The sequence below is a fragment of the Perna viridis genome, chromosome 2 (genome assembly GCF_037379345.1).
Source record: "Perna viridis isolate PV_CMFRI_1.1 ecotype Kerala chromosome 2, ASM3737934v1, whole genome shotgun sequence".
NCBI classification, from domain to species: Eukaryota; Metazoa; Mollusca; class Bivalvia; order Mytilida; family Mytilidae; genus Perna; species Perna viridis.
The window spans coordinates 38,650,980-38,674,856 of NC_142446.1; the positions used below are offsets into that span (position 1 = coordinate 38,650,980).

General features: G+C 31.2%; 2 protein-coding genes across 3 annotated transcripts; one reads left to right on the forward strand and one right to left on the reverse strand.

Moving 5' to 3' along the window:
• Positions 1-258: 258 nt before the first annotated feature.
• On the reverse strand, positions 259-6,751 carry LOC148624963 (EF-hand calcium-binding domain-containing protein 11-like). 2 transcript variants are annotated; one of them, XM_088568129.1, is made up of 7 exons: positions 6,578-6,751; positions 5,398-5,442; positions 4,723-4,818; positions 4,213-4,267; positions 2,953-3,054; positions 1,748-1,838; positions 989-1,111 (listed from the first exon to the last, which is right to left on the reverse strand). In XM_088568129.1, exons 1-7 carry the CDS (start codon positions 6,668-6,670, stop codon positions 1,027-1,029), a joined length of 567 nt encoding a protein of 188 aa, XP_088424255.1. In that variant the 5' UTR covers positions 6,671-6,751; the 3' UTR covers positions 989-1,026. The 2 variants fall into 2 exon arrangements, with proteins under 2 accessions (XP_088424256.1, XP_088424255.1); XM_088568130.1 differs by lacking the exon at positions 5,398-5,442 and having other exon boundaries at positions 259-1,111.
• A 48-nt stretch (positions 6,752-6,799) lies between these two features.
• On the forward strand, positions 6,800-23,397 carry LOC148624964 (F-box only protein 11-like). Its single transcript, XM_088568128.1, has 19 exons — positions 6,800-6,997; positions 9,054-9,239; positions 9,761-9,908; positions 10,379-10,511; positions 12,672-12,752; positions 13,357-13,492; positions 14,578-14,684; positions 15,021-15,132; positions 15,597-15,703; positions 16,081-16,218; positions 16,960-17,177; positions 17,505-17,590; positions 17,969-18,063; positions 18,297-18,419; positions 18,642-18,727; positions 19,294-19,514; positions 20,267-20,485; positions 21,046-21,154; positions 22,808-23,397. Exons 1-19 carry the CDS (start codon positions 6,901-6,903, stop codon positions 23,034-23,036), a joined length of 2,631 nt encoding a protein of 876 aa, XP_088424254.1. The 5' UTR covers positions 6,800-6,900; the 3' UTR covers positions 23,037-23,397.
• The last annotated feature ends 480 nt before the right edge of the window (positions 23,398-23,877 follow it).

The window sequence follows — 23,877 nt, forward strand, 5'->3', positions numbered from 1 at the left end:
AAATTTTTGTAATATAATCCCAATATTCAACAACATGTAATAAAATATTGATTTTTTTTTTATTTAAAACACTATTAGGTTACTATATTTGATAACAAGTACAAATGTACTTTTTCCAATATATGCTTGGTTTATAACAGTAACAATTTCATATATGTTTATTTAAACCTGTAATTAAATGTATGCAAACCAGGATTAAATCGTTATCATAAGCCTTTGAGGACAGCATAACAGTGCTAGTGTTTTTACTAATGAAGATAAATAGAATAGTGTTTTTAATTATATAATAAACAATAAATAGTAAGTAAAAACATTATAACCAGTCTTCTAGTGATGAGGATGTTATTTAGACTACTTTTGACTACCTAAGTCCGATTTTACCAACCATCCACTCACAGTATTTTAACACACAAGCATGATTGTTATTGTGTATTTATTTGTTTTCCCCATTTGGTGTATTTTAATCACAGGTACATGTACTCGTAGGCAGGACTCATTGGACCCTCTTGATGCTACACCCCCTTTTTTGACATGGACAACAAATTTCATATTTTTCAGTTTTGTTCTCCTTATCTATGATTAAAGTCACTCAAGCACAATTATTAAAATCAAACAGTGTTTCTATCTGTACAAGTTTTCTGATATGTGTATCCATCTATCAATCCGAGAATATCACTATTTTATAATTCTTTTCCTTTCACCTTTTCTTGCTCAGTGCAGAGAATTGAGAATGACACATGCAGCTAGGAAAAAGGTCTTCAGCCAAATATTGTCCCTCTCAGGCTTAAACAGCCATACTGAAAAAAAGGAATTTTCTAGTAACGACATACCCCTCTAATATCCTTATCACACTAAAGTACATCAACAGTATCACAAAAAACTAAGTGCTTACAAACAGTATGATATAGTCAAATGTACAACTACAGTATGTTTGATCCAAGGTTGCTATTCACAGCCTGCCTGGGCTAACCCTAAGTAAATTACTCCATGTAAATGCAGTTTTAATATAGGAAATCTTGTACATCATCATATATGTTCAGTCAGATTGTATTTCACCATGAATTCAAAGTCTTTGTAACTGACACGACCATCTCCATCTCTGTCTAGTTCTCTGAAAGAAATAACACAGAAGAAATGAAACATTAATTCTCGACTCTCGAGTCCTAATGCTGAATTTAAAAAGTAAACAAATTAAAATAAAAGTACTACTGGGATTGCATGAAAGACACAATTTTCTTTTCTTCAGTATCAGAAAACATGCAATTTGTTCATATTTTTTTTTCAGGAATATAAGTGAGCATTTCAAACCTTCATCTTTTCTAATTTTCTTCTTAATATTACCATAAACTAGTATAATGTCTACTGTTTTCAGCGTGGAAGTTGTCTTACTTTCAACCTACTGGTACACCTGGTTTGTGCTGTCTATGCCACCCATATCATAGGATCTGCCTGATTTTTACATGAACAACCTCTTAAATAAAATGTACTGGTAACCCTACCTCCTACAAATAATTCCACTACCTACCTACCTACCTAAACTTTCGACAGTATGAAACATGAAGTCCACATATTTTTTTTATGGACTATTGCACCATAAACCCTTGAGCAATGGTTAAAACAAAATTGGTGTCCAAAATACAAAATAGTAAAGATAACATATCAACACACTAAACTATGAGGAATGGGTTAATAGGATATTTTTTTCAAAATGTCAACAGCCACAAACTGAACACTAACACTATAATACCTGAATGAAACTTCAATTGTATGTGAAGGTAGGTGGGGTGCTACCAGGCTAACTGCTTTCTTGAAGTCTTCTATTGTAAGAAATCCTCTACCTAAAACATTTAAAAAAAAAAACTAAGATGAAAAGCAATAACCAGATACAGGTCACATCTCACTAAATAAAAACTAGATGCTCTTAAAGCGTGAATCACTCACCTCCCTTAATTAGCCACATTCAATATTTTCAAAAATGTCCATGTATTTTCTTTGATAAAAATTCCAAACAATAGTGGCCATTGACCTAATATTATTTAGCAAGCTTCTTCAAGCAGCAAGTAATAGTATATCAAAATTTCATGACATCTGATTTGCTACAACTATTAAAAGTTATTGCATAGAAAAGACAAAATTAACAAAGCAGACTACGCCAAAGACAACACCATAACATAATACAACTGCCAATTTTTTGCGGTAGTATAAAAACTACTGTCTGACCTTTATATTCTACTTTCAGTAACTGCAGCCATGTTTTTTGATGGCTCAAAAATCCACATTCATACCAAATTTGGTTCTAGTTGGCGTAGTAGTTTCAGAGGAGAACATTTTTGAAAGTAATAATATTCAAAATAGCAAAAAAAGTGTCTAAAATGAGAAGTAACTCCAACATTGCTTAATAGAATTACATGTAAAAATTAACAACAAATAGATCTTAACATGCTGGACACTTGCACTCCTTGTCAGAATTTGGCTAAACCTAACAGTTTTGAGATCAAAATAGCCACAAAAAAATCCAAGAAGGGCAGAATGGCTGCATGGAATAACATGAAAATTTAACCACAAATGCTCAACACATTTACCCTGTCAGAATTTGGCTAGCATTTTTTTTAGATATACGAATAACTACTGTTCAACCCCTATATTCATTTTTAGTATAAATGGTGGCCACGTTTTTTCGACAGATAAAAAATACCCACATCAATTCTATGCAGAATACCCCAAGGAACAGTCATACCAAGTTTAGTTCTAATTGGTGAATTGGTGTCAGAGGAGAAGAGTTTTGAAGAATTGTTAATGATGACAACAGACACCAAGTGCCAAAAAGGAATCATCTGCCCTAGACCATTAAAATGATTAAAAAAGTGATACCCTGATTTGGTAAAAGTTATTAAGCAGATTATTTTAGGTCTAATTGTGAATAGTAACAAGGATTAATCCTTTCACACTTACATTGTGAGTCAAAAGCCATAAAAGCATGTCTTATATCTTGGTCTGTATCAGACTTTGATAATTTTTCTGTCATTGCTTCCATGTACTTTCCTAATCTCAAACCTGAAATTAAAAAAAATGCCTTTTATTTAGGGATTTTTTTTTTACATTATGCAAGGGTATTCTAAATACTGAAATGATCACCTAAAGATCAATAACCTCTTTATCTGTTGATCAAAATGAATAAAAAATTTTTACACTGAATAAAATAGTTAACTTCAGGGAATAGAGTATTCAATCACTGGATTATCAAGTCCAGGAATATTTTAAAGTCCCATAACTCCTGTAAAATTCAGATTAAAAATGGAGGAACAATATGATCAACCATATGTACATATGGAGACTAACAATCCCAAAAAAAATAAGGAGAAGTATCCACAAAGTAAAGTGACATAGGTACACTGTAATTCTATGTTCTCTTCTGCCTTGCAGTGGGTGACAATAAATTGTTGTAAAATTTGTGTAATTGTAATCAGTACTGGTTAGTAAAACCAAATCAGTTTATGATGGTAAGCATGGTAGTTTCCCACATTCATTATTGAACTACAACTATAGTATTTATTTGGATTTTGAAATGCATAGTTCTGACCTAAAATTATTGATTAACAGGTTCAGTAGGCAGATCCTTGATTTCAGGTTAGGGCTAAGGAATGTGTATTTGTGAAAAATCAAGATTTCATGCAAAAAAATTAAATTTCTGCAATTATAGGGGGTGGGACATAATTGCATGACACACACACACATTATTGGATCCACTCCTGATGATACCAGATACAAGTTTTTTAATACCTCTTGCCATGTAAATATTGCAGTCAACCCTCCCATGAATAAGCAAAAAAAAAGAAAAAAAAATATCTTCTTGACCTTCTGGTGATCTCTGTATTTACTACTTTACAAAGGTTATATGATGGTGTATTAGTTGTGTTAACCATATCTGTTCCTTTTTCTATCATACAAATAATACAGTATTTTATGACCAGTAAGAGGGTTTTGGAATCCTGTAACCACTAGCACATGATAAATGTAAAGTTCCAGAGGTCTAAAATGTTCAAATTTTATTTTCAACTCAGAATAATTAACTTAAATAATTAAATTTGAATAGAAAAGATTTGTTAAGTTTCTTTTTTTCATTTCTGTTGCTATTTTTCTCGTTAGAACAAATGAAAAGGTTAACATTTAACTTTATGTGGGTTTCAGTTAGTGAAAATAATTCAGACTTACATATGTTTCCTTCAACATCTTCTCCATATTTGGTCAGTAATTGGTCTGTTTCTAGCTAAAAATTAGAGAAAAACATTACTCTACATCCTAACTAAGTCCTTAAAATATTAGAAATGCTAATAGTTATACAAATTTACTTTACAAATTGATTTTGAACTTCCTTACATCTTATCATCAGAATACTATAGGTTATCTGCCCTTAGAACATGGATTATAGATGTATTTAATTTTTTCAGGCATTCTCCAACAGTATATGTTATCATCTTTCAAGACCTTAAAAATGTGACTGTGGAAGTGCATTACACTTTTAGACAGAACTACTGTTTCAAGGATACACATTTTCATATACCATAATTCTGGTTTGTATATGTCCTTGGTGTTGAAACTGCATACTACATTGTACTTCAAGATCCATTTTATTAACACTAAAGGAAGTATACAGACCAGAATTATGGTATATAGAATTCATATATCCTTAAAACATTAGTTCTATCTAAAAAAATATCAAACCTTTGAAGGTTTGTAACCAAATATTTCAGCCACAGCAACTTTAACATCTTCTCTTGTTAAGTAGCCTTTGTTTTCATCATCTGCTTCATGGAAAACCTAAAAAAAAAATATGTAAAAAATATTCTTCTGATTTACATTCATACCTAAACCTGAAAGGGCATTCTAAAATAAGAAGTTCAAATAAAAATATTCTCTATACCGGTCATAGTGAAAATTGCTGGAGGCTGTGCACACTAAATTTCCACTTACAGACCAGTTAAATCTATACAATACATTCTCAATATGATATGGAACTGTTTACCATCATAACACTACAAAGTTTGGAAATGACATATTTTAGAAAGAGAACAGATATTGTGAAATGCAACAAATGCACTATGGTATAACCTTTATAAAATATAGTAAATACTTAAAGAGGTCACCTAAAGGCCTTCCAAAAGTGTAAACACACCTTTAAGTAAAGCCCTGACAACAAAAGTAATAAAATCCATGGTAACAGAACATTGACACTTCTTCAAAATAAACTAAATAACAAAAAGAAGACACATTAATGACCAACATCTCCTGACTGAGGACAGGTGCATGTCTGCAATGAGATAAAACTATTTTTATAAGCCTTAACCATCCCCTTTTAACGTTCAGGTCAAAATGAACAGAAATAACAAACAAACAAACCTTAAAATTCTCCCAGTAATACATCCAATTCTCTTCATGGAATACCTCAAAATACAACATATAGACAAAATGTGATGTCCAATTAAAGAATGCTGCTAGCTCAGAACATATTAAAGAGTGACAATACCATCAAATTATCAGCGAGTGTCACTACAATTCCAGTTGAGATTTAGAAAGTGAAACTAGTGCTACCTTGACATCGTCAATTATTGTATGATTTAGGATGACACTAGAATGTGCGGCAAATGTTTTTTCCTGGTGTCATTGCAAACAACATATGGTCAATGGAAACCCGATTTGTCTAGCAAGGTGGCATAAGTTTCACTTTCGGTCCAAGTGATTATCAAAATATGGAGTTTAAATTCACAATTCATTGTTTTGATTTAATTTGAAGTGTTTGATGGTGATATCTGTATTTATAAGATTCACCTTTCATGAAGTAATTGCAGAAGAGTAAATAGGAATATGATTGGTTTCATTTGAACAAAATCTGAGTGGAAGTGAGGCACCTCTATATCTGGGACCAACCTTCTTGTGGGACATAGAAGACTTTCACATTCACTTCCATACCAGAAAAAGTTCTTCACATTATATTGAGGTCAACTGGGGTCAGCAGGTGGAAGATCAGGTGACATTGCAATTGGAGCCAACTTCCCAAGGGAACAGAAACTTGATTCGATTACTGTCAGTAATTTTTAAATGATACATAAATTGAAGCATTTCCAATATTTTAATGTTCTGAGACATATTTCCACATAACTTGTTCTTGTAGCCTTTGAACCCATATCCTTTTTTCCTCTAGTATAAAACCTTAAACCAGTTTCCACAAGAATTGGGGTAAAAATCGATAGTAGGGGCAATTCCCGAGCATATTCTTGTGACGAAAGACATTGTGTGTTGCACATATAAACATACTATTACAACAACATTAAATAAAAAACATCACACAACTATGAAATCTTTATAATTGGACATCACTCTCAGTCTCAATCACCGTAAGTCAATTACAAACATTCAATTTAAGTATTAAGAAGTGCTGACATTTTTTTTTCACTGTCTACTTTTCAAAAAAATCCTTATTCACTTGAAAGACAACATATTAATCCCTTTTGGGATTAGACAACATATAAACAATGAAGTACGTGTATTTGAAATATTGTGCACACAGAAAAAATCTAACCGAAGACAAGAGCTGTTTGTCTTCCTTTGACAGTTGCCTATTAAAGTTGTAGTAGCCCTGTTCTCCGAGATTAAATTCGAGGCTGCAGCTCATTTTGCAGTTGTATGTAACTTTCTTGTCAGCACATCTTGTTCTGTCATGTTAGACATGTGCACCTGAGGTTGTTTACCCGGAAGTAGATCATTTATTGGCGAAACGATGTCACGTGACGCGACAAAATTAACAGCCACTCAAATGGGAATAAATTTCAACATGGCTTCCTAATGTATATCGTATCATTTTATTCATGAAAACTGACTGTTTAGGCGTGTTCTGTTGTGAATATGTCTGGCCAAAACACGCGAACAACAAGATATAGTACTAGGAATACCAAAATTCGTTCAAATGTAAAACAGTCTTCCTCCCGGAGACAAAATGAAGGTAAGATTTCTTGGGTCATTGTCTGGTTGTTCATAAAAAATAACTGTTTATCTGAAGGCCGACTTGTTGCCACTGTGTCTACGCAGATGCTTTGGGCGTCCATCCAACATTTTCTTTCTAGTTATTTTGATAATTTACCTAAATTAGTTTTCATTTAAGGATTTATACTCTCATCGTGCATTAAATTATTAAGAATGTCAACAATTAATAAAAGTAAAAAAAATGTTCGTGATAAATTAATGTTATTATTGTATTGTGTGAAAGTTTTCATTTTTAGCCGAATGATCAACAAGGGTTGTTAGCAATCGTTTGACAATCTTATGCTTCTGTTAAGGATTAATGCAAAACAATATTTGACACTTCACTCAGTCTACAGACTACACATATATGATATGTAACAGTGTGCAATGTATTCTATGTACATTTGTAGGTGTATAACAAGGGAATTATTTCTTTTGAAATGAAGGTTGAATAAAATTATTTTTAACAGAATATACTAAAAGCAGTAGTAATATCAAAGATTCGAACAAGCAGAACCCTGCTACACAATGGGCATCTTTGAGGGGTGATGAGCAGTTGTTGCTGAAGAATATTATTTGCCATCTTATTATCATAGTACTGGTTCTCCCAATGGTCCTGGTGTATAAGTTTCTCAATATTTAAGTACCAGAGTCCACATTAAATTCAGACAGACCAATGGTAAAGTGATTTTGGGTCACAGTAGAAAAACCCACCAATGCTTTTTTCAGTCTGCGTTTATGTACATCATGTACATGTATGCTTTACTCTCACATAACAATAATCATTTCTGCATTCAGATCTGTACTAAATAGAAAATCATACATTTGTCTCCCACTAAAATCAAACAAATAAAACCAAATCAAGAATGATAACTCTTTCAAAGTTCAAAATTCATGTACAATCTTTGTAATTTTAATCTCATATGTGCAACAGCCAAATGTAAAAACTAAGACTGGTTTTGTGACAAGTATCTTTTTCTGAACAAGAAATTAAACTGAATTTGGTGGTTTTTTTTTTACATGCATGTAATACCTTCTGTCCGATTTTTCTGAAGACCTGATTCTTATAAACTATAGCTAAAACGCTCCCTATTGATCACATCTTGCAAGACTCCTGTCATCAAAAGCTCAAGTGTGCTGAAGAAGGAAGAATACACATGTATGTGTACTGTATGATGTATCTATGACCATTTGAGGTGGTTGTTGATGGGAAGCAATATAGGTACAATGTACATATCTTTCTCCTAGTAGCTTTTGTGTAAGCAGCTTAGCATTATCAAGATGTTGGGTGATATGATTTCAATTTCTAGCAAAACATGTGTCTGGTGAGAGACAAAAAAAGTATTTGATGTAGCAGCTACAAAGGAAGTATCTGCTGTATATTTTGTATATGTATAGGGTATGTGTAATGAAGTAAAAATGTATGCATCCATTGTATAGGTAAATTTGTGAATAAAAACAATGAAATAACAGATTCTTCTATTCTATGCCTAATACATGTACATGTATGTAAGGTACAGCTTTGTCAACTCAGAACTTGAGAGGTCAGAGTATATTTTAAACTTTTATATCTTGGCATACATGTGCATTTGTATAATGACCTTATTTCTTGAAGCATTGTCTTTAGTTCAAACAAGTTGGTATTGTAACATGGGCAACATAAGTCCATACACAGTTATTGTCTTAGTTTTGTGTCATATTTTTAAAAAGTGATTCGAGCTAGAGAATAATGGAACTTGAACTGAAGCACCTGATATCCTGGTGTTTCAAAACTACATTTTGGCAAGGTGAATTTGACTTTACAAGCATGAAATTTTTCCCTCATTAGACAGAATTTTTTTTTTCTTTTTTTTTTTCAAATCTTGATTTTACTGCTACAATTCATCATTAACCACATGTTCACTTTTGATTTTGCTAATTTCTGTTTCTCCTTTTTTTTTGTTGGCTTGGGAAATGCATGTCTGTTTTGTAGGACATTGCTGTGCTCTTTGTAAAAGAATCATTCAAATTGATTTTTTACATCTTTTTTTTTGCAGAGGGAGCTCGTGATCGTTCAAATAGTAGTGGTGATGAAAATGATGCTAAACCTGGAAGAATCCGATATAATCTTAGAAAAAGAAGTCTGGATTCATTAACTGACAACAATGAGGGGGTAGACCAGAAGGAGGTTAACCCCAAAAGAAGGAAACTGACAAATAGATCTATAACACCATATTATAAAGGTACATTATAAAATGTCAGTTATTTAAATATTTCAAATTTCAGTATGCTCTACAAGGAGTAACCTCTCATCAGTATCATTAAAACCAAATACTTAATAAGGTCAAAATTCAAATGTTAATGTTTATTTCCTCTTGTGAAATTCAAAACTGTTCAATAGTATTTAAATTTGCAAAAATCATATTCGTGTAACCAAAATTGTGATTGTGGTGTTCAATGTCATGTTGACAGATTTCCATATCTAAAAAAAAAGGTTTTTAATAGAAGTCATTCTTTCATAGAACACTTTCATGTAGTTCACACTATTGTGTGAAATTGTTCATATATCTAATCTATAGATAGCACAACAGCATCCTAAACAAATACATTAATGAACTACAACCATTTTTGAAAGAAAAATCATGTCTTCAGTTTTCTTTCACTTTCATTCACATAAAAATGATGTTTCAGATTTCTCTGTATATATGTGAAAAGGGAAATTGAAATAAATATGTTGGTAATACTGTATATATTTATGCTGTAGGTAGTGCTGTTGGAGCAAGATATATACAAGAGGAACTACCAGATGAGGTTCTATTGAAAATTTTAAGTTATCTCCTAGAATATGACTTGTGTCGGGTATCATGTGTTTGTAAGAGGCTGAGAACTATAGCCAATGACACAGAATTATGGTGAGAAAAATGCAGTTTACTAGAATATCTAGTAGTAACAAATAATTTGTTTTAGTTTCAATTTTGGAAGGCATTTTTTTCTACATTGCTGTGAAATTCCATTTTGGTCCAAGGTTTATATACACTGTATCACCAGGAAGCTGGCTAAAAATATCAATTAAGTTATATCATACATTTGAAACAAGAATATGAAATGTACTGCCTAGATCATTTTGTCAAAGGGAGCTGTATTATGTTAAAACTTTAAATGAAATCTATTTAAACCAAGCCCTTTTTGGACCATGGAATTGTTCAGTTTACATAGGTTCAAAACCTATTGAAACTGATATGAAATGACTCCATAAGATGTCTGGTTTACACAGGTTTTCATTTTTTCAGGGGTCAGTTTAGAAAGATTTCACTGTACATGATCATATAAGTTATATCCTTTGTATTATATTGACATCAACCCTGCTACCTTTATATTTCAGGAAAAAGTTGTATCAAGAAGTATTTGAGTATGATTTTCCATTGATTCATCCTGAACCAAGGGTGTTTAAATTCCTCCATCCACAGGCCTATTGTGATTATGATAATCCTTGGAAAGAAAGTTTTAAACAACTGGTAAGTATTAAAAGAATGATTTTGCTTCTATATTTGATATTATTGGTCATTAAACAATGAACATAATTTTAATCATAATAGATATTAAAAGAAATATTGAACATTTTTAAATTGTCAATTTCTATCCAATGATTTACAATACATGTATTAGAAATATAAAAACTTGTATTCATGTAACAGAATGATTATATTAAGTTTTGCTACTGCTACAAAGTTAAGAAAATATAATAGCTGATACTTTGTCACTTAAATTTCAATAACATCACTTGACAAGTTGCTGTATAGTAACAACTTATCACCAATCTGGCAATCACAAGGTTCTCAATAAGGCGTGTACATGCATCCTGGATGCAAGAAAAACTTGCTGGAAGCACCAAGTAAAAACATTGTGCGTCCGCAGGACCCATCCTCACAATATCAGCTGCTACCTTACATCTGTAATTAATTTAAAAATCAACAAAACTTTTCTAAAAATCATGAAAAACTCTGTTCAACATTTTCTGACAACTGGACAACCAGAAGTTATTTACACACGATGTTCATCATACAATTTTTTTTTTACTTAAAAGATTAAATTTAAGAAGTATTTGATAAAAAATTGTGACAAATAATTTCAAAATGAGTAAACCAAATTCAGATTTTTCACTATGAAATCTGTTTAAAGCTGGATATTTGTTACTTGAACATTGTTGTACTTTTGTGACATCTCGATTGCATAATCAAAATGAGAAATACAGATCATTTCAAATAAATGTTGCAATTTTACTTTACATTTGGCAGTTTTCTTTGGATCTTCATTTAATTAAGGCATTTGTTGTTTGTTTTACACTTAAACTGTGAATAATGCACAGACACTTGATCTAGTTATGTCATGGGGCCAGTCTAGGTGAAAGATGATTATTTGTTTACACACTCATTATCAGCAATTAAGATTCATTTTAATTAGGTGTTAATTGTTTCTTTTATGTTTAACTGTGAATACTGCGCAAGAATTTTACCTAGTCACAGTGGGGGTCAGTCAAGCTGATAGATTTTTACATAGTAATGGTGATTGCACGGCTTGAGATTAGACAGAAGCCAAATGTTTTTAAACTAATGTTTTAAGTCCAATTTTGAATTATTTTAGGAAAGGAAAGTTGCAATATTTTGTTAAAACATTTTTTGTCTTCCTATTAAAAGGAAAAGATCAATTACATATACTGAAGTATTAGAAGTGTCTTTAAGGCAGTTTTTTTTATCTTATATTTTATTATACATGTATTAAGATACAATGTATATTCAGTGTGAAAATATAATTGAAGCCATACTTATATATTAACAAAGCAGAAAGCTGTTTGTGAAAATTTATTAAGTCACAAGACCAGAATTCGCATGATCATGAACTGGCTTTGAAGCCACAACTGTACTGCGAGGTGCATGACCAACATTTTTTTTTTCTTTTCTTTTTTTATTATTTCCACATTAGCCAATAAAAATTTGGGGGTTCTTTAAAACAACCTGTTATTTCAATGTTAGTACATGTATCAGTTTCAACTTGAGTCAACAATGAATGCAGTCTTTCAAAGGAAAGTTGTAAGACCATTAGTATTATACATATAGGTACACACAACTAAATACACATTATATATGGAGTTATATCATGAAGCCAGCAAACAGTATAAGTTTTGTATCAAATGAAAAAAAAGATGCTTAATGTACTCTAAACAATTTAATCTGGATGACATGCATAATTGCAGTGAGATACGGTTTTGTATGATTGTACATACATGTATGAAATACTGATGTACACATTAAATTAATAAATGTAGCGTTCCAACTGATTTTAAACCAGGAAAAAGGGTGGGACCCACCAAGTTCATCTGGGACTCACCTTTCCAAAAAATGAGTCCCGGGACTCATCATGTAAAATCCTAGTGAGAACCTTGCAATCAATATCAGTTATGTGGCTTCTTATGCCTTTATCATATTTGATTTCTTGTTGGTAGCAGGAAACAATACCGGTAGTACTTTTTTTTTTGCTCAAGTGTAAAAATATAGAAAAGTAAAAAAATTTCTTCTCTAACAATCAAAAACAAGCTTCAAATGAAAGTTGTCACACTTCATTGTTAGACATGAACCATACAAATACTAATTTCCTTTTTTTTTTCTTATTATTTTTAGTGTAAAGGTCTTCATGTTAGGCCTGGATTCAGAGACTTGTATCACAGAAAATATAAGAAGTTAAAAGGCAGAGACATGAAGGTAAATAAGGTGATTTATAGAATGATAATTTCCATTGGATTGTCATAAATCTTGATCTTCAGTATCTGCCAGGCATGAAATATTAGTTCATATGTCACTGCATGGACAAAAATATGTATACATACATGTATATGTTTTTCAGTGACCATTTGTCATTCCAATGTGATGTAGGTTGTTTTTTCTTGGCAAACATTTAAAAAATCAGAATTTATTTTGAAAAGTTTATATAAAAAGAGTTTGTTTCACTGGAATGACCAATTTTATTTCAAGAATAGACAAAGAGGACATTTGAACCATCAAATATCATACTTGGTTTTATTTCAAACTCCAACCGTCTGGAATTCAGCACATTATAATTACCTAAGATTTCAAGAGTAAACACTATATTCACTTAGAGATGTCATTATTTGCTATCTATGTTTTAACCTACTTAATTTTTTTATGGCATAATTCAGATTCTGACTTATCTTGATCTACTTTGTGTTTTTTGCCTATTCCTTAAAATATTTATGGCATTCTTGTTTCAATATTCAAACTTAACCTTTTTAAGGTTAATTACACTTATTGTTTTATAAGTCTTTATTTATATCTTTTTATTTTGTAGTGCTTTGAAACAATTGAATGTGCATATGACTGGGTGGTTACAGAGGAATTAGAAAACCAAATCATCTTTGTCCATTCAGGAGTATATCACAGAGAATATCTATTTATTGATACTAATGTTGCCATAATTGGTGCTGGTAAGTAAATTTTTGGATGTTATTGATGTTTGTATGATTATACCTCTCCTGACCTGTAAATTTTTTATAAAAATTTTAGCAAATTTCATTTTTAATGGATAGATTTGTTTTATTTGTCCAAACTATAGATTTTTTGCTGAAAAATGTCAACAATTAGTGTGTAAAACTTTTCAAAAAATAACATATCAGATGACAAAATAACTTTTAATAAGACAGTTCACCAAAATATGGGAATCCAATAACAGGAACACGAAGATAACTCCAATGCATATTGAAATCAGTATTAGAAGTCCACTATCTGTATGCACATCAAAACAAACTAATTACGGCAGTTACAAAGTGTACTGTATTTTTCGACCTATAAGTCAGTGTGGAGTATAAGTCAATTCCTCAATTTTGGCTAAAATCGACAAAAAACATAGATAAGTCAAATCTACCAGATAAGTCGAATGTCAGACGTGCATTTTCGGTCATCGATGTAAACTGTAGGTTTCAGCAGCAGTTTTTCAAATCATTTTATTCAAGCAAAGTCACTTTTAATGATAACGTTGAAGTGGACAATAAGTCGAGGCTGACATTTTGTTGAAAAAATATCGACTTGTAGTCCAAAAGATGTATCGTATTTTTTGGACTGTAAGTGGATATTTTTTTGCAGTTTCCAAAAAATATGGTACATCTTTTTAGTTCGTCATTGAATGTTGCCATTCACAATAGTGACTTACTGGGAATGAGGATTACTATAAAACTACATCTAATTCTGGAACTGACCATGTTTGTATCAGGATTTGCCAGTCAAAAATAACTTTCTGATCACCAACCCTATATCTTTTTGGGCACGTTACAAAGCACCCGCAACTTCTTTTAAGCCTCATGAAGCCTGACAATTGAATTACTCATGAACTTTTCTGGTACTGTTTCTCTGTTTTTATTTGATTTAAATAAATATATATTTTTTCTCCTGTTCCTTGAAAATTTAAATGACATTTCCAATTTCTGAATTTTATAGAGTAGGTTTAAGAAATTTTGTCCTCTTTTCATTTTTCCACTAGCCTTTTACATTGCTAAGTTTATGTAACTGTTTATAGCTCCTGGTAATGTGATTGATCATGTGATCATAGAAAGAGAGAGTGAATCTACAGTCATGTTTGTTGAAGGTGCTAAAGATGCCTACTTAGGTTATGTTACATTACGGGTAAGCATTGTTGATATGTATGATTGGAAGTAACTTTTTTACATTAAGTTTTGATAACTTGTAATTCAATGAATTTATTTTTTATTTGTAAATTTATAATAGAGCTAGTTTTTTTTTTGTGTCACTAGCTCTACACTGGGTGCTTTTTTCTATGCACATTTTTTTCTATTAAGTTATAGTAAAAAACTACAAAATATATGAAACCTTTCATTGATATCCATTGTATAGGTATTGTGGGTTTACAGATGTGAAACCCTATAATTTTGTTTTGATTTGTTCCATATTTTGTTTTTAACATTACATGTAATTTAGTAATGCATGTTTTATCAATTTCAGTTTTCACCAGACATAACATCATCAGTACCCCATCATAAACATTATGCCTTAGAGGTCACTGATCACTGTTCACCTGTTATAGACAGTTGTAGAATCAAGAGTACTTCAGTTGGTAAGTATCCATACAAGACTTGCAATTAATGACCGAGAAGCTTGATTTAGAATAATCTTGAAAAAAACTAAACCAAATTTTACCATATCATGTGAATGTCACTAAAAGATATTTATAGTGCATGAAGTACCATATCTTACAGTTAATTGAAAAAAAGGGAGGAGGTTTGTTTAAGGATGCCAGGAAAAAAATATATAGACCTTAGACTAAAACTAAGTTGTGTTTTGTATTACATTTACATGTATTGAAAAAAATTCTATTGCCACATCAATAAATAAAAACAAAAATGCACCTCATTTTTCTGTTCATGTTTATAGTCAATATGAACAGCGCCTTCATCACTTTTTTAGGGGCCAGTGATAAAAAGATGTGCATCCCTATCGTGTTATTTTTTTTAATGACAATTGAACTCTAAACCAAGAAACCATTAAACTTTAAATTGTCTTATTTTCTGTTGATTTTAGTTGGAGCTGCTGTATGTGTTTCTGGTACTGGTGCTGATCCTATTATAAAACATTGTAAGATCAAGGATTGTGAAAATGTTGGACTATATGTTACTGACTACTCACAGGTACAGTAATACATGGAAACTATAATATATGTACAGTTAGGGCCGGTTTGAATAAATTCTTTTGAAATTTACAGTAAGCATATCATATTGAAGATTAATGTAAACCTTTTCAATTACCTCATACTGTCTGTTAGGTAGAACAGTAAAGGTATACTGTCAATTTAATGTTACCTGTTTGTGTCGCATCATAGATCTATTTTTGATTCATTTTATTTTTTGCCCAATAGTCTCTGTGCATGCGTCTGTGAATTATATTTGAGTGGATATACAAAGTATGATATTACAGTCATAATTATGTTCTGACATACACTTATAATTGGTTAAATTAACTTTTTATGATGCATGTATAAGATGTTGAAGCTTTATGGTTTGAACAGGGTACATATGAAGACAATGAAATCAGTGGTAATGCATTAGCTGGTATATGGGTTAAGAACCATGCTAATCCTATTATGCGACGGAATCACATTCATCACGGAAGAGATGTCGGCATATTTACATTCGATAATGGTTTAGTAAGTATTACAAGTCAAAGAATGTTTTTTAAATTTAACATTGAGTTAAGGAAGTTCATATATATATGAATCTGTAGCTACTTGAAGGTTAAAGACCCTGACAAAAATAAATGACTGAAGAGAAAACTACTGATTTCATTTAAAGCTGCAGGACTTTAGCATAGAATTAGCTAACCATTTATCAATGTGTTTGTTTGTATGCCAAGTGTGGGAGAATCTAACACTTCCAGTGTCTCTCCTTAAATCAGAAATTGTGCAATTCATGAGACTGTTCCATTCCACAGCATTGTGCCAGGCACATTTGGGGGACATAATCTACTATTCACTAAGAATTTAGCATATCGAGTCATGATATTCTGTTTCTAAGGGGTAGCATTTGAAAGGATCAATCAGTCCATCTGTGATCAGTTTTTCACAGGTGTTGTAATAATAACAGAAAGTCAATATTGTAGGGTTATTGCATGAATACTCATGAACTTGTGCAATATAAAATTCTACATGGGATTATATTTCCCAGAATTCATGCAATAATCCTTTTATTGTATTGCAATATAATTAAGTCTTGTTTAAAATGAACTTATATCATATGGATAACGTCACAAAATTTAAATATATTTGCACTAGTGCAATATGGAAATTTATTGCAAGCTATTGTTGTAATGTTTTCTATGGGGAAAATTATATTGCTATACAATTAAATTGAATATTGCAAGTTTCTGATTTTTCTAACCTGTCTTGCAGGGTTATTTTGAATCCAATGATATACACAACAACAGGATTGCTGGATTTGAAGTAAAAGCTGGTGCTAATCCTACGGTTGTACGGTGTGAGATACATCATGGACAGACAGGGGGTGTGTACGTTCACGAGAATGGTCGAGGACAGTTCATAGAGAATAAAATCCATTCTAATAACTTCGCTGGTGTGTGGATCACATCAAATAGTGACCCAACCATTAGGTATGTTCAGATCATTTATGGTCAATTGCAAGTGTAAAAAGTATTCCAGAAGAATGATAAATAAGTCATAGTTCCAGTTAATGAATCAACATGTTAATGTATAATAGTTTAACTGGCTCAGTATGAATACAAGACTGTTTGTGAATTATTTTAGATAGGATTTAAGTTATTGTTATCTTTTTGAAGCTTAATGACATATTGTATTCTTTTGTTCAATTTTATTTTTAAGATATTTCTAAGTTTAGAACTTTCCAAATTTAGAATTTTCTTCCATTTGTTAACCAAGCAAAAAATCCTAGAATAATCTTCTATATTTCCATGTTTCAGAAAAAATGATATTTACAATGGACATCAAGGAGGAGTGTATATATTTGGTGAAGGAAGAGGACTTATAGAACATAATAATATTTATGGTAAAGTTTTGGTTTTTTTAATGTGACTTATCATTTTTCTATTTTTTGTTTATATCAATGTTTATTCATTAAATGCTCTATCCTATGGAGAAGAAAAAATTAAGGTATTGTTTTTGGAATATTGAAGATGAGCAAGAGATATTATATTTTCATTTGCCACAAATATAGGAGTTCATGACAGATTGTATAGACTAATATGTTAAATAATGAATGCAAGTATCTATGCATGCATGGATAACCATCTTAGTTTGGATCAGTTAGAAAATAATTTTTTTATTAATGTTGCTGTCGAAATCCTTTAAAAAATCTAGATTCAGTTAAAACATTTTCAAGAGCAATCCTCACAAACAATTATGTTCACTTTGTATTAATTTTCAGGAAATGCATTAGCAGGTATCCAGATTAGAACCAACAGTCATCCTATAGTACGGCATAATAAAATACACCATGGACAACATGGTGGAATTTATGTGGTTAGCATTTTTCATTTAATATGTTATAGATATGTTTTACAATTTTGGCCAATTTCTTGTGTTATGTTCAGTACAAGAGTTCTTTTTTTTAGAAAAAAAATGATCATTTGAAATAAAATTATATATCTAGTATATAGAGACCTTTTTACATGAATAAAAACACCTTTTTAAATGCAATAATATGATAATATGACTGCTTAGTTTAAATACATTCATTTTTTTTTAATTTTCAGCATGAAAAAGGTCAAGGGCTAATTGAAGAGAATGAGGTATATGCTAACACATTAGCTGGGGTATGGATCACAACAGGGAGTACCCCTGTACTACGCAGAAATAGAATACACAGTGGCAAACAGGTATGTTGATCCATGATAGTCAAATCTGTCAGGACTGAATAATATATTTAGACTGAATGTACATATATGTACAAAATGTATTTATTCTGTCATTATACCTGTTAACATGATATTATTTATTGGACTTCTTGTAGGAGTAATAATACATAATTCCAAATAAGTTTTTCATCTTAGTAATTATTTTTTTGTTTACATCTTGCATAATGATTTCATATTTTTCAGGTTGGTGTGTATTTCTATGACAACGGCCATGGTGTATTAGAAAACAATGATATTTTTAACCATTTGTATTCTGGAGTTCAAATAAGGTAAATATTAAGAGACGTTTTTAACTTTTTGTTACTATGGAATAAGTACTGCATAGCTAATAGATAAAATGCTATAGATAGGTCTCTATATAAAACTCAAACTCCTTATACTTATAGATGAATTTTTTTTTTCTTCAGGCCATCTAAAAGTAATTCTGTGGTTCTTATGCTGTTCCTCATCTCTTTCAATGCTACCTTGTTACACATTGTATCACCATATAAATATTAATCCAGACACTTTGAAAAAGAAGGATGCTAGCCAGGGTTCCTCAGAAAAGGGGATACTAGGACATTATTTGCCATTTTTTTTGGACAATTTTACACATGAAAATGACAATTTTTTTTAAAAAGGAGGGGTGCCAACCCCTACACCCGTTGTCTGGGTCTTTTTTTTGGGGGTGTAATAAAAAAAGAGTAACAAGAGTGCCTCCCTTCCTCATTGGATATCATGAAAATGGCATGAGAGCCAAGAAACTAATTTAGTAAGCCCTAAATGTGTTACTATTTCTACCCATTGATGTAAAACTGGAATCAATTAACCAATTGAATTGACCTTCTGTTTACAGAACTGGTAGTAACCCAATCATCAGGAAGAATAAGATCTGGGGAGGACAGAATGGTGGTATTCTTGTCTACAATAGTGGTCTGGGTCTGATAGAGAATAATGAGATCTTTGACAATGCTATGGCTGGTGTCTGGATCAAAACAGACAGCAATCCAATCCTACGCCAAAATAAAATATATGATGGGAGAGACGGTGGTATCTGTATCTTTAATGGAGGAAAAGGTATAATTTTTTAATTCAAGCAAGAAAATGTTAATATATGTGCTGTAGCAATTGTTTTGCTGGATTATTTCTTTTGGTATTAATCTTCTCAGATTGACTTATTTTCAAGATTAACAAAACCATTTGTGTTACTTAATATTTAAGAAAGGTAGCAATCAAGATGTTTCATTTATTTTACAATATTTTCTTGTTTACAAACGGTATCTTTCTTTAGCTACATTGATAGTTCTTCATCAATGTACTATGTGTACTTTGCTAAATGGTATTTGATAAAAAAAAAAAACATTTATATTTTGTCAATTTGTGAAAAAAATTAAACATAATGTTTTGGAAGAAAGAGCAATATTCAAATTATTCAAGAATTGGCAATAATAAAAAATTTGTCTATTGAAAAAAAGTGCAATAAACAAAATATGCTTATGGAAAATTTATGTTATTTTTCAATAGACAAAATTTTTATCATAGCCAATTCTTATAAATTAATTTTAAAACATATTTTTATCTTTAAACATGAGAATAGTAGCTCTGAATTTAACTGAATAGGGGCGTGTCAATATCCATTTAGATATAACAAAATTATTTTAACCAATCTGATTTCAGCATTTATCTCATATTAATTTATTTATATATAAACTTAAAAAAACATAATAAGATGATTAGAGAGTAGTTATGGATTCTAGAGGCCAAAAAACTGTCATTTCTTTTGAAATCAAGATACAGAATTAAAACTTATATAAAATCTCCTTTAACAGGCATCCTAGAAGAAAATGATATATTCAGGAATGCTCAAGCAGGAGTGTTAATAAGTACAAACAGTCATCCTTCTTTACGGAGAAATAGGATCTTCGATGGAAATGCTGCTGGTATTGAAATAACAAACAATGCAACAGCAACATTAGAAGGAAATAAAATATTCAATAATAAATTTGGTGGACTCTGCCTAGCCAGTGGTGTCCATCCAAAACAAAAAGGTAAGGCTGTCATAGTATTTATCATGCTACTATTAACAAATGTTCTTCAGGCATTATTTTCAATCACTAATATTGAGGTATTTAAAAATGGCTAGTTCAGTCATAAAATTTGTTATATACACTAAGACTGCACTCAGCATATATGTAAAACTATGATGGATTATTAGCTGTGGTGCCTCTAGAAGAAACCATTGCATTATCTCCTCATGTCAAATTTTATTAACACTCAGAAGATTCGTTCAGTCTGATAAGCAATGCAAAAACTACACCAACATGACCAAAGAAAAAATTTGACATTTTTAATCCACAATGAATGATAGATTGTACCCTCTTGTTGCTTGTTTAATTGATATATGACAGCGTGGTCGTTGTCTCGTCGTCATTTGCCCTCACAACTTCATCTAACTTATTACTTGAACTGTAACAAATGTCTGGTGAATGATGAAATTCACTAGTACCCATTCTTAATATTATTTACAGGTTAAAACATTTAAATCCTCTATTTTAGTCTCTCATTGTTTTGTATGCCATTTTATTTAGTAATTATTTTTTTGTTACAGACAATATTATAACAGGCAATCATAATATGGTCCACAGAGCTGTATCTACTGGACAGTGTTTATACAAGATATCCAGTTACACAAGTTTTCCAATGCATGATTTCTACAGGTAAATCTATACAGTCACTTATCCTACCAATAAAATACCAATCAGTATAATATATATACACACACACACACACACACACACACACACACACACTACAAATTTCATATAAATCATTCTTACATTTGTGTTAAATTTTTAATATGTCAGAAAAAGATGTGAATGGGTTCCAGAATAATAGTTGTTATGAAAAGGCTTATTTGCCACTTTCATGTTGGACACATACACGTAGTTCAATGTGTGAAATTGAGCAGAGATTTATCTTCAATTGTTTTGTTGAAGAAAAAACAATTACTGCATATTGTGTTTTTATTAAAATACTGCGATTATATTTTTTTTTATGTTTTGTTTGATATAATCAGGGTTCTCCATGAGCTATTTTGAATCAGCGCCAAGATTAAATTGTCATCTGTCATGATCATCTTTTACTCTGCCTTTAATTATTTTACCTTTGAAAAACCTTTCATTACTGACTGAGAATCAAGTAGTCATGACATATTTATGACTGAAGCCAATCTGTGGATAATTATGTACTTGCCGATTATTAGTTACCTCACGAATTAATTATAAAGGTAATGTGAGTCAGTTGAAAGTATACATAGTAAGCCAATCAAAACTGGCAATGGTCATAGGTAACTCAAACTTGGCCATATGCATGTTTTTATTTTTATATGTAAAGTTGAATGAGGTGGAATATTAAAATATTTTTGATATAAAGAAACTGATTTTCCTTATTGAGGAGCATATAAAATCCCACTAAAATTGTTAATTCCAGCTGATATTTGCTGAAACACTTTTAATTGAAATTGAAATGGCTGAATATTGTTTACACTGCCATTCTGTTGTCTTGTTTATGTATCTTCCTCCTATGTCTGGAGTACACGTTTGGCAGGAAAATAGATAAGAAATAGAAAGTAATATTCCCAAAGTCTGAATATAGTACCAACAGCAGGATTAAGTTCAATTAATAAGTGTGCTTTGTCCATATTAGTCCTGATTTCATGAATGTAGATCAGGTTTCTGTCATGAGTGAACTTCTTACTAATAATCCTCCCTTGTATTAACTTCTTTAATTTGATTCATACTCATTTTTTGCACCTATTTTTATATTCTGGTTTTATTATAATGACTTATTGAAAATTGGTGCTGTAAACATTGTTTTTAAGACCAGAATAATACATGTATATGATTTTACTATTAATTAAAATAAATAGAAAAAAGTTAAGGAAGAATGAACTGAATGAAATGAATATCATATTCTAAGAATCAGAGGTGATACTTGGTTTCACCTAAATCTAATTATGCCAACTGGCTCCGTGGTCTCCTTGCAGATGTTTATGGGTTTGATTCCTGGCCGTGTCAGAGCACAGACTTTAAAATTGGCAGTCACTGCTTGTCTGTCAACTGTATGTTATTTAAGGGAATAGAGTGACAACTTGTTGGCTCGGGGTCAGAATTATGTTTCTGGTTACATATCAACCTGTAGGCTGTTGCTTATTTGAGCTTGCACAGCAGTAAAGGTTCAGCTCTGCATATCGGACTAATACAAAGCAGGGTATGGTTGATAGGTCAAACTTTCTCACCCAGATATTCATAATTCTGCTTAGGACATTAATATTTTTATAATCACTTAATAATCAATCTAACCATTTTCAGATGTCGGACTTGCAATACAACAGAAAGGAATGCGATATGTGTGAACTGTATAAAGACATGCCATGCTGGACATGATGTGGAATTTATTCGTCATGATCGATTTTTCTGTGATTGTGGAGCAGGTACTCTGAACAATCAATGTCAGTTACAAGGGGAACCAACCCAGGATACAGATACATTATATGATTCTGCCGCGCCAATGGAAACTCATACTTTACGAGTAAATTGATGCTTCGATTAATATGGAAATGTCTTGTGTGTCAAATTGAGTTGTCACGTTCTAGAAGGTCTGATGATGGTCACAGTCCTCAGAATCCACAGATGGAGGATTATATCCTTTTGAAACATGTTGATGCCAGTACAAGTGTGTTTGTTTCATCTCTGGATTATTCAGCAGTGGTGAATGTCAGAATTTTAAGGATACTACTTACTTGGTGGAAACAAACTTTTAAAAGAATCTTCCTTTTTTTTATTACTATTATTTTGGTTACTTACAACTTATTTTTTATTGTCCTAGATTTTACCATCTTCTTGAAAGAAGTTTTTGTAAGGCATTTTTTTTATTTTTAAATAAAAGACTGATAGATGTGCTAAGCACTAAGTTATTGGAGCAAGGTGCAATGCGAAGAAGAAAGAATTCTTAGTAATATAGGTCCAGTCTATAAATATGGAATTTTAACAATACAGTGTATACCTATAGAATATCAAAAAGACCTTTCCTGAAAATAGGAACATATTTGTTGTTAATTCAATTCACAAGTCAGATTATATATTTCTCATACAGATTGGTCTCATTTTTATTCCAGTTGATTTTAAATATGTGGAATTATTCAAAAATTTCAGGCATTCTTTGGTAAGAAGGTATCTTTCACAATGGTAAAGAAAAATTAGATAACTTAGAATTAAAATTTCAAGTAAAAAGTATTTGTTGGGAAAGTATAAAAAGTGACACAAAAGCCTATATATTTGTACTAGTCTTGAGCAAATGTTTGAGTTACTTTCACACAGCAAATTTGACATATACTTGTGTGTTCAATGACTTTCAGGAAGAGAAAGTGACCTTACAAGTT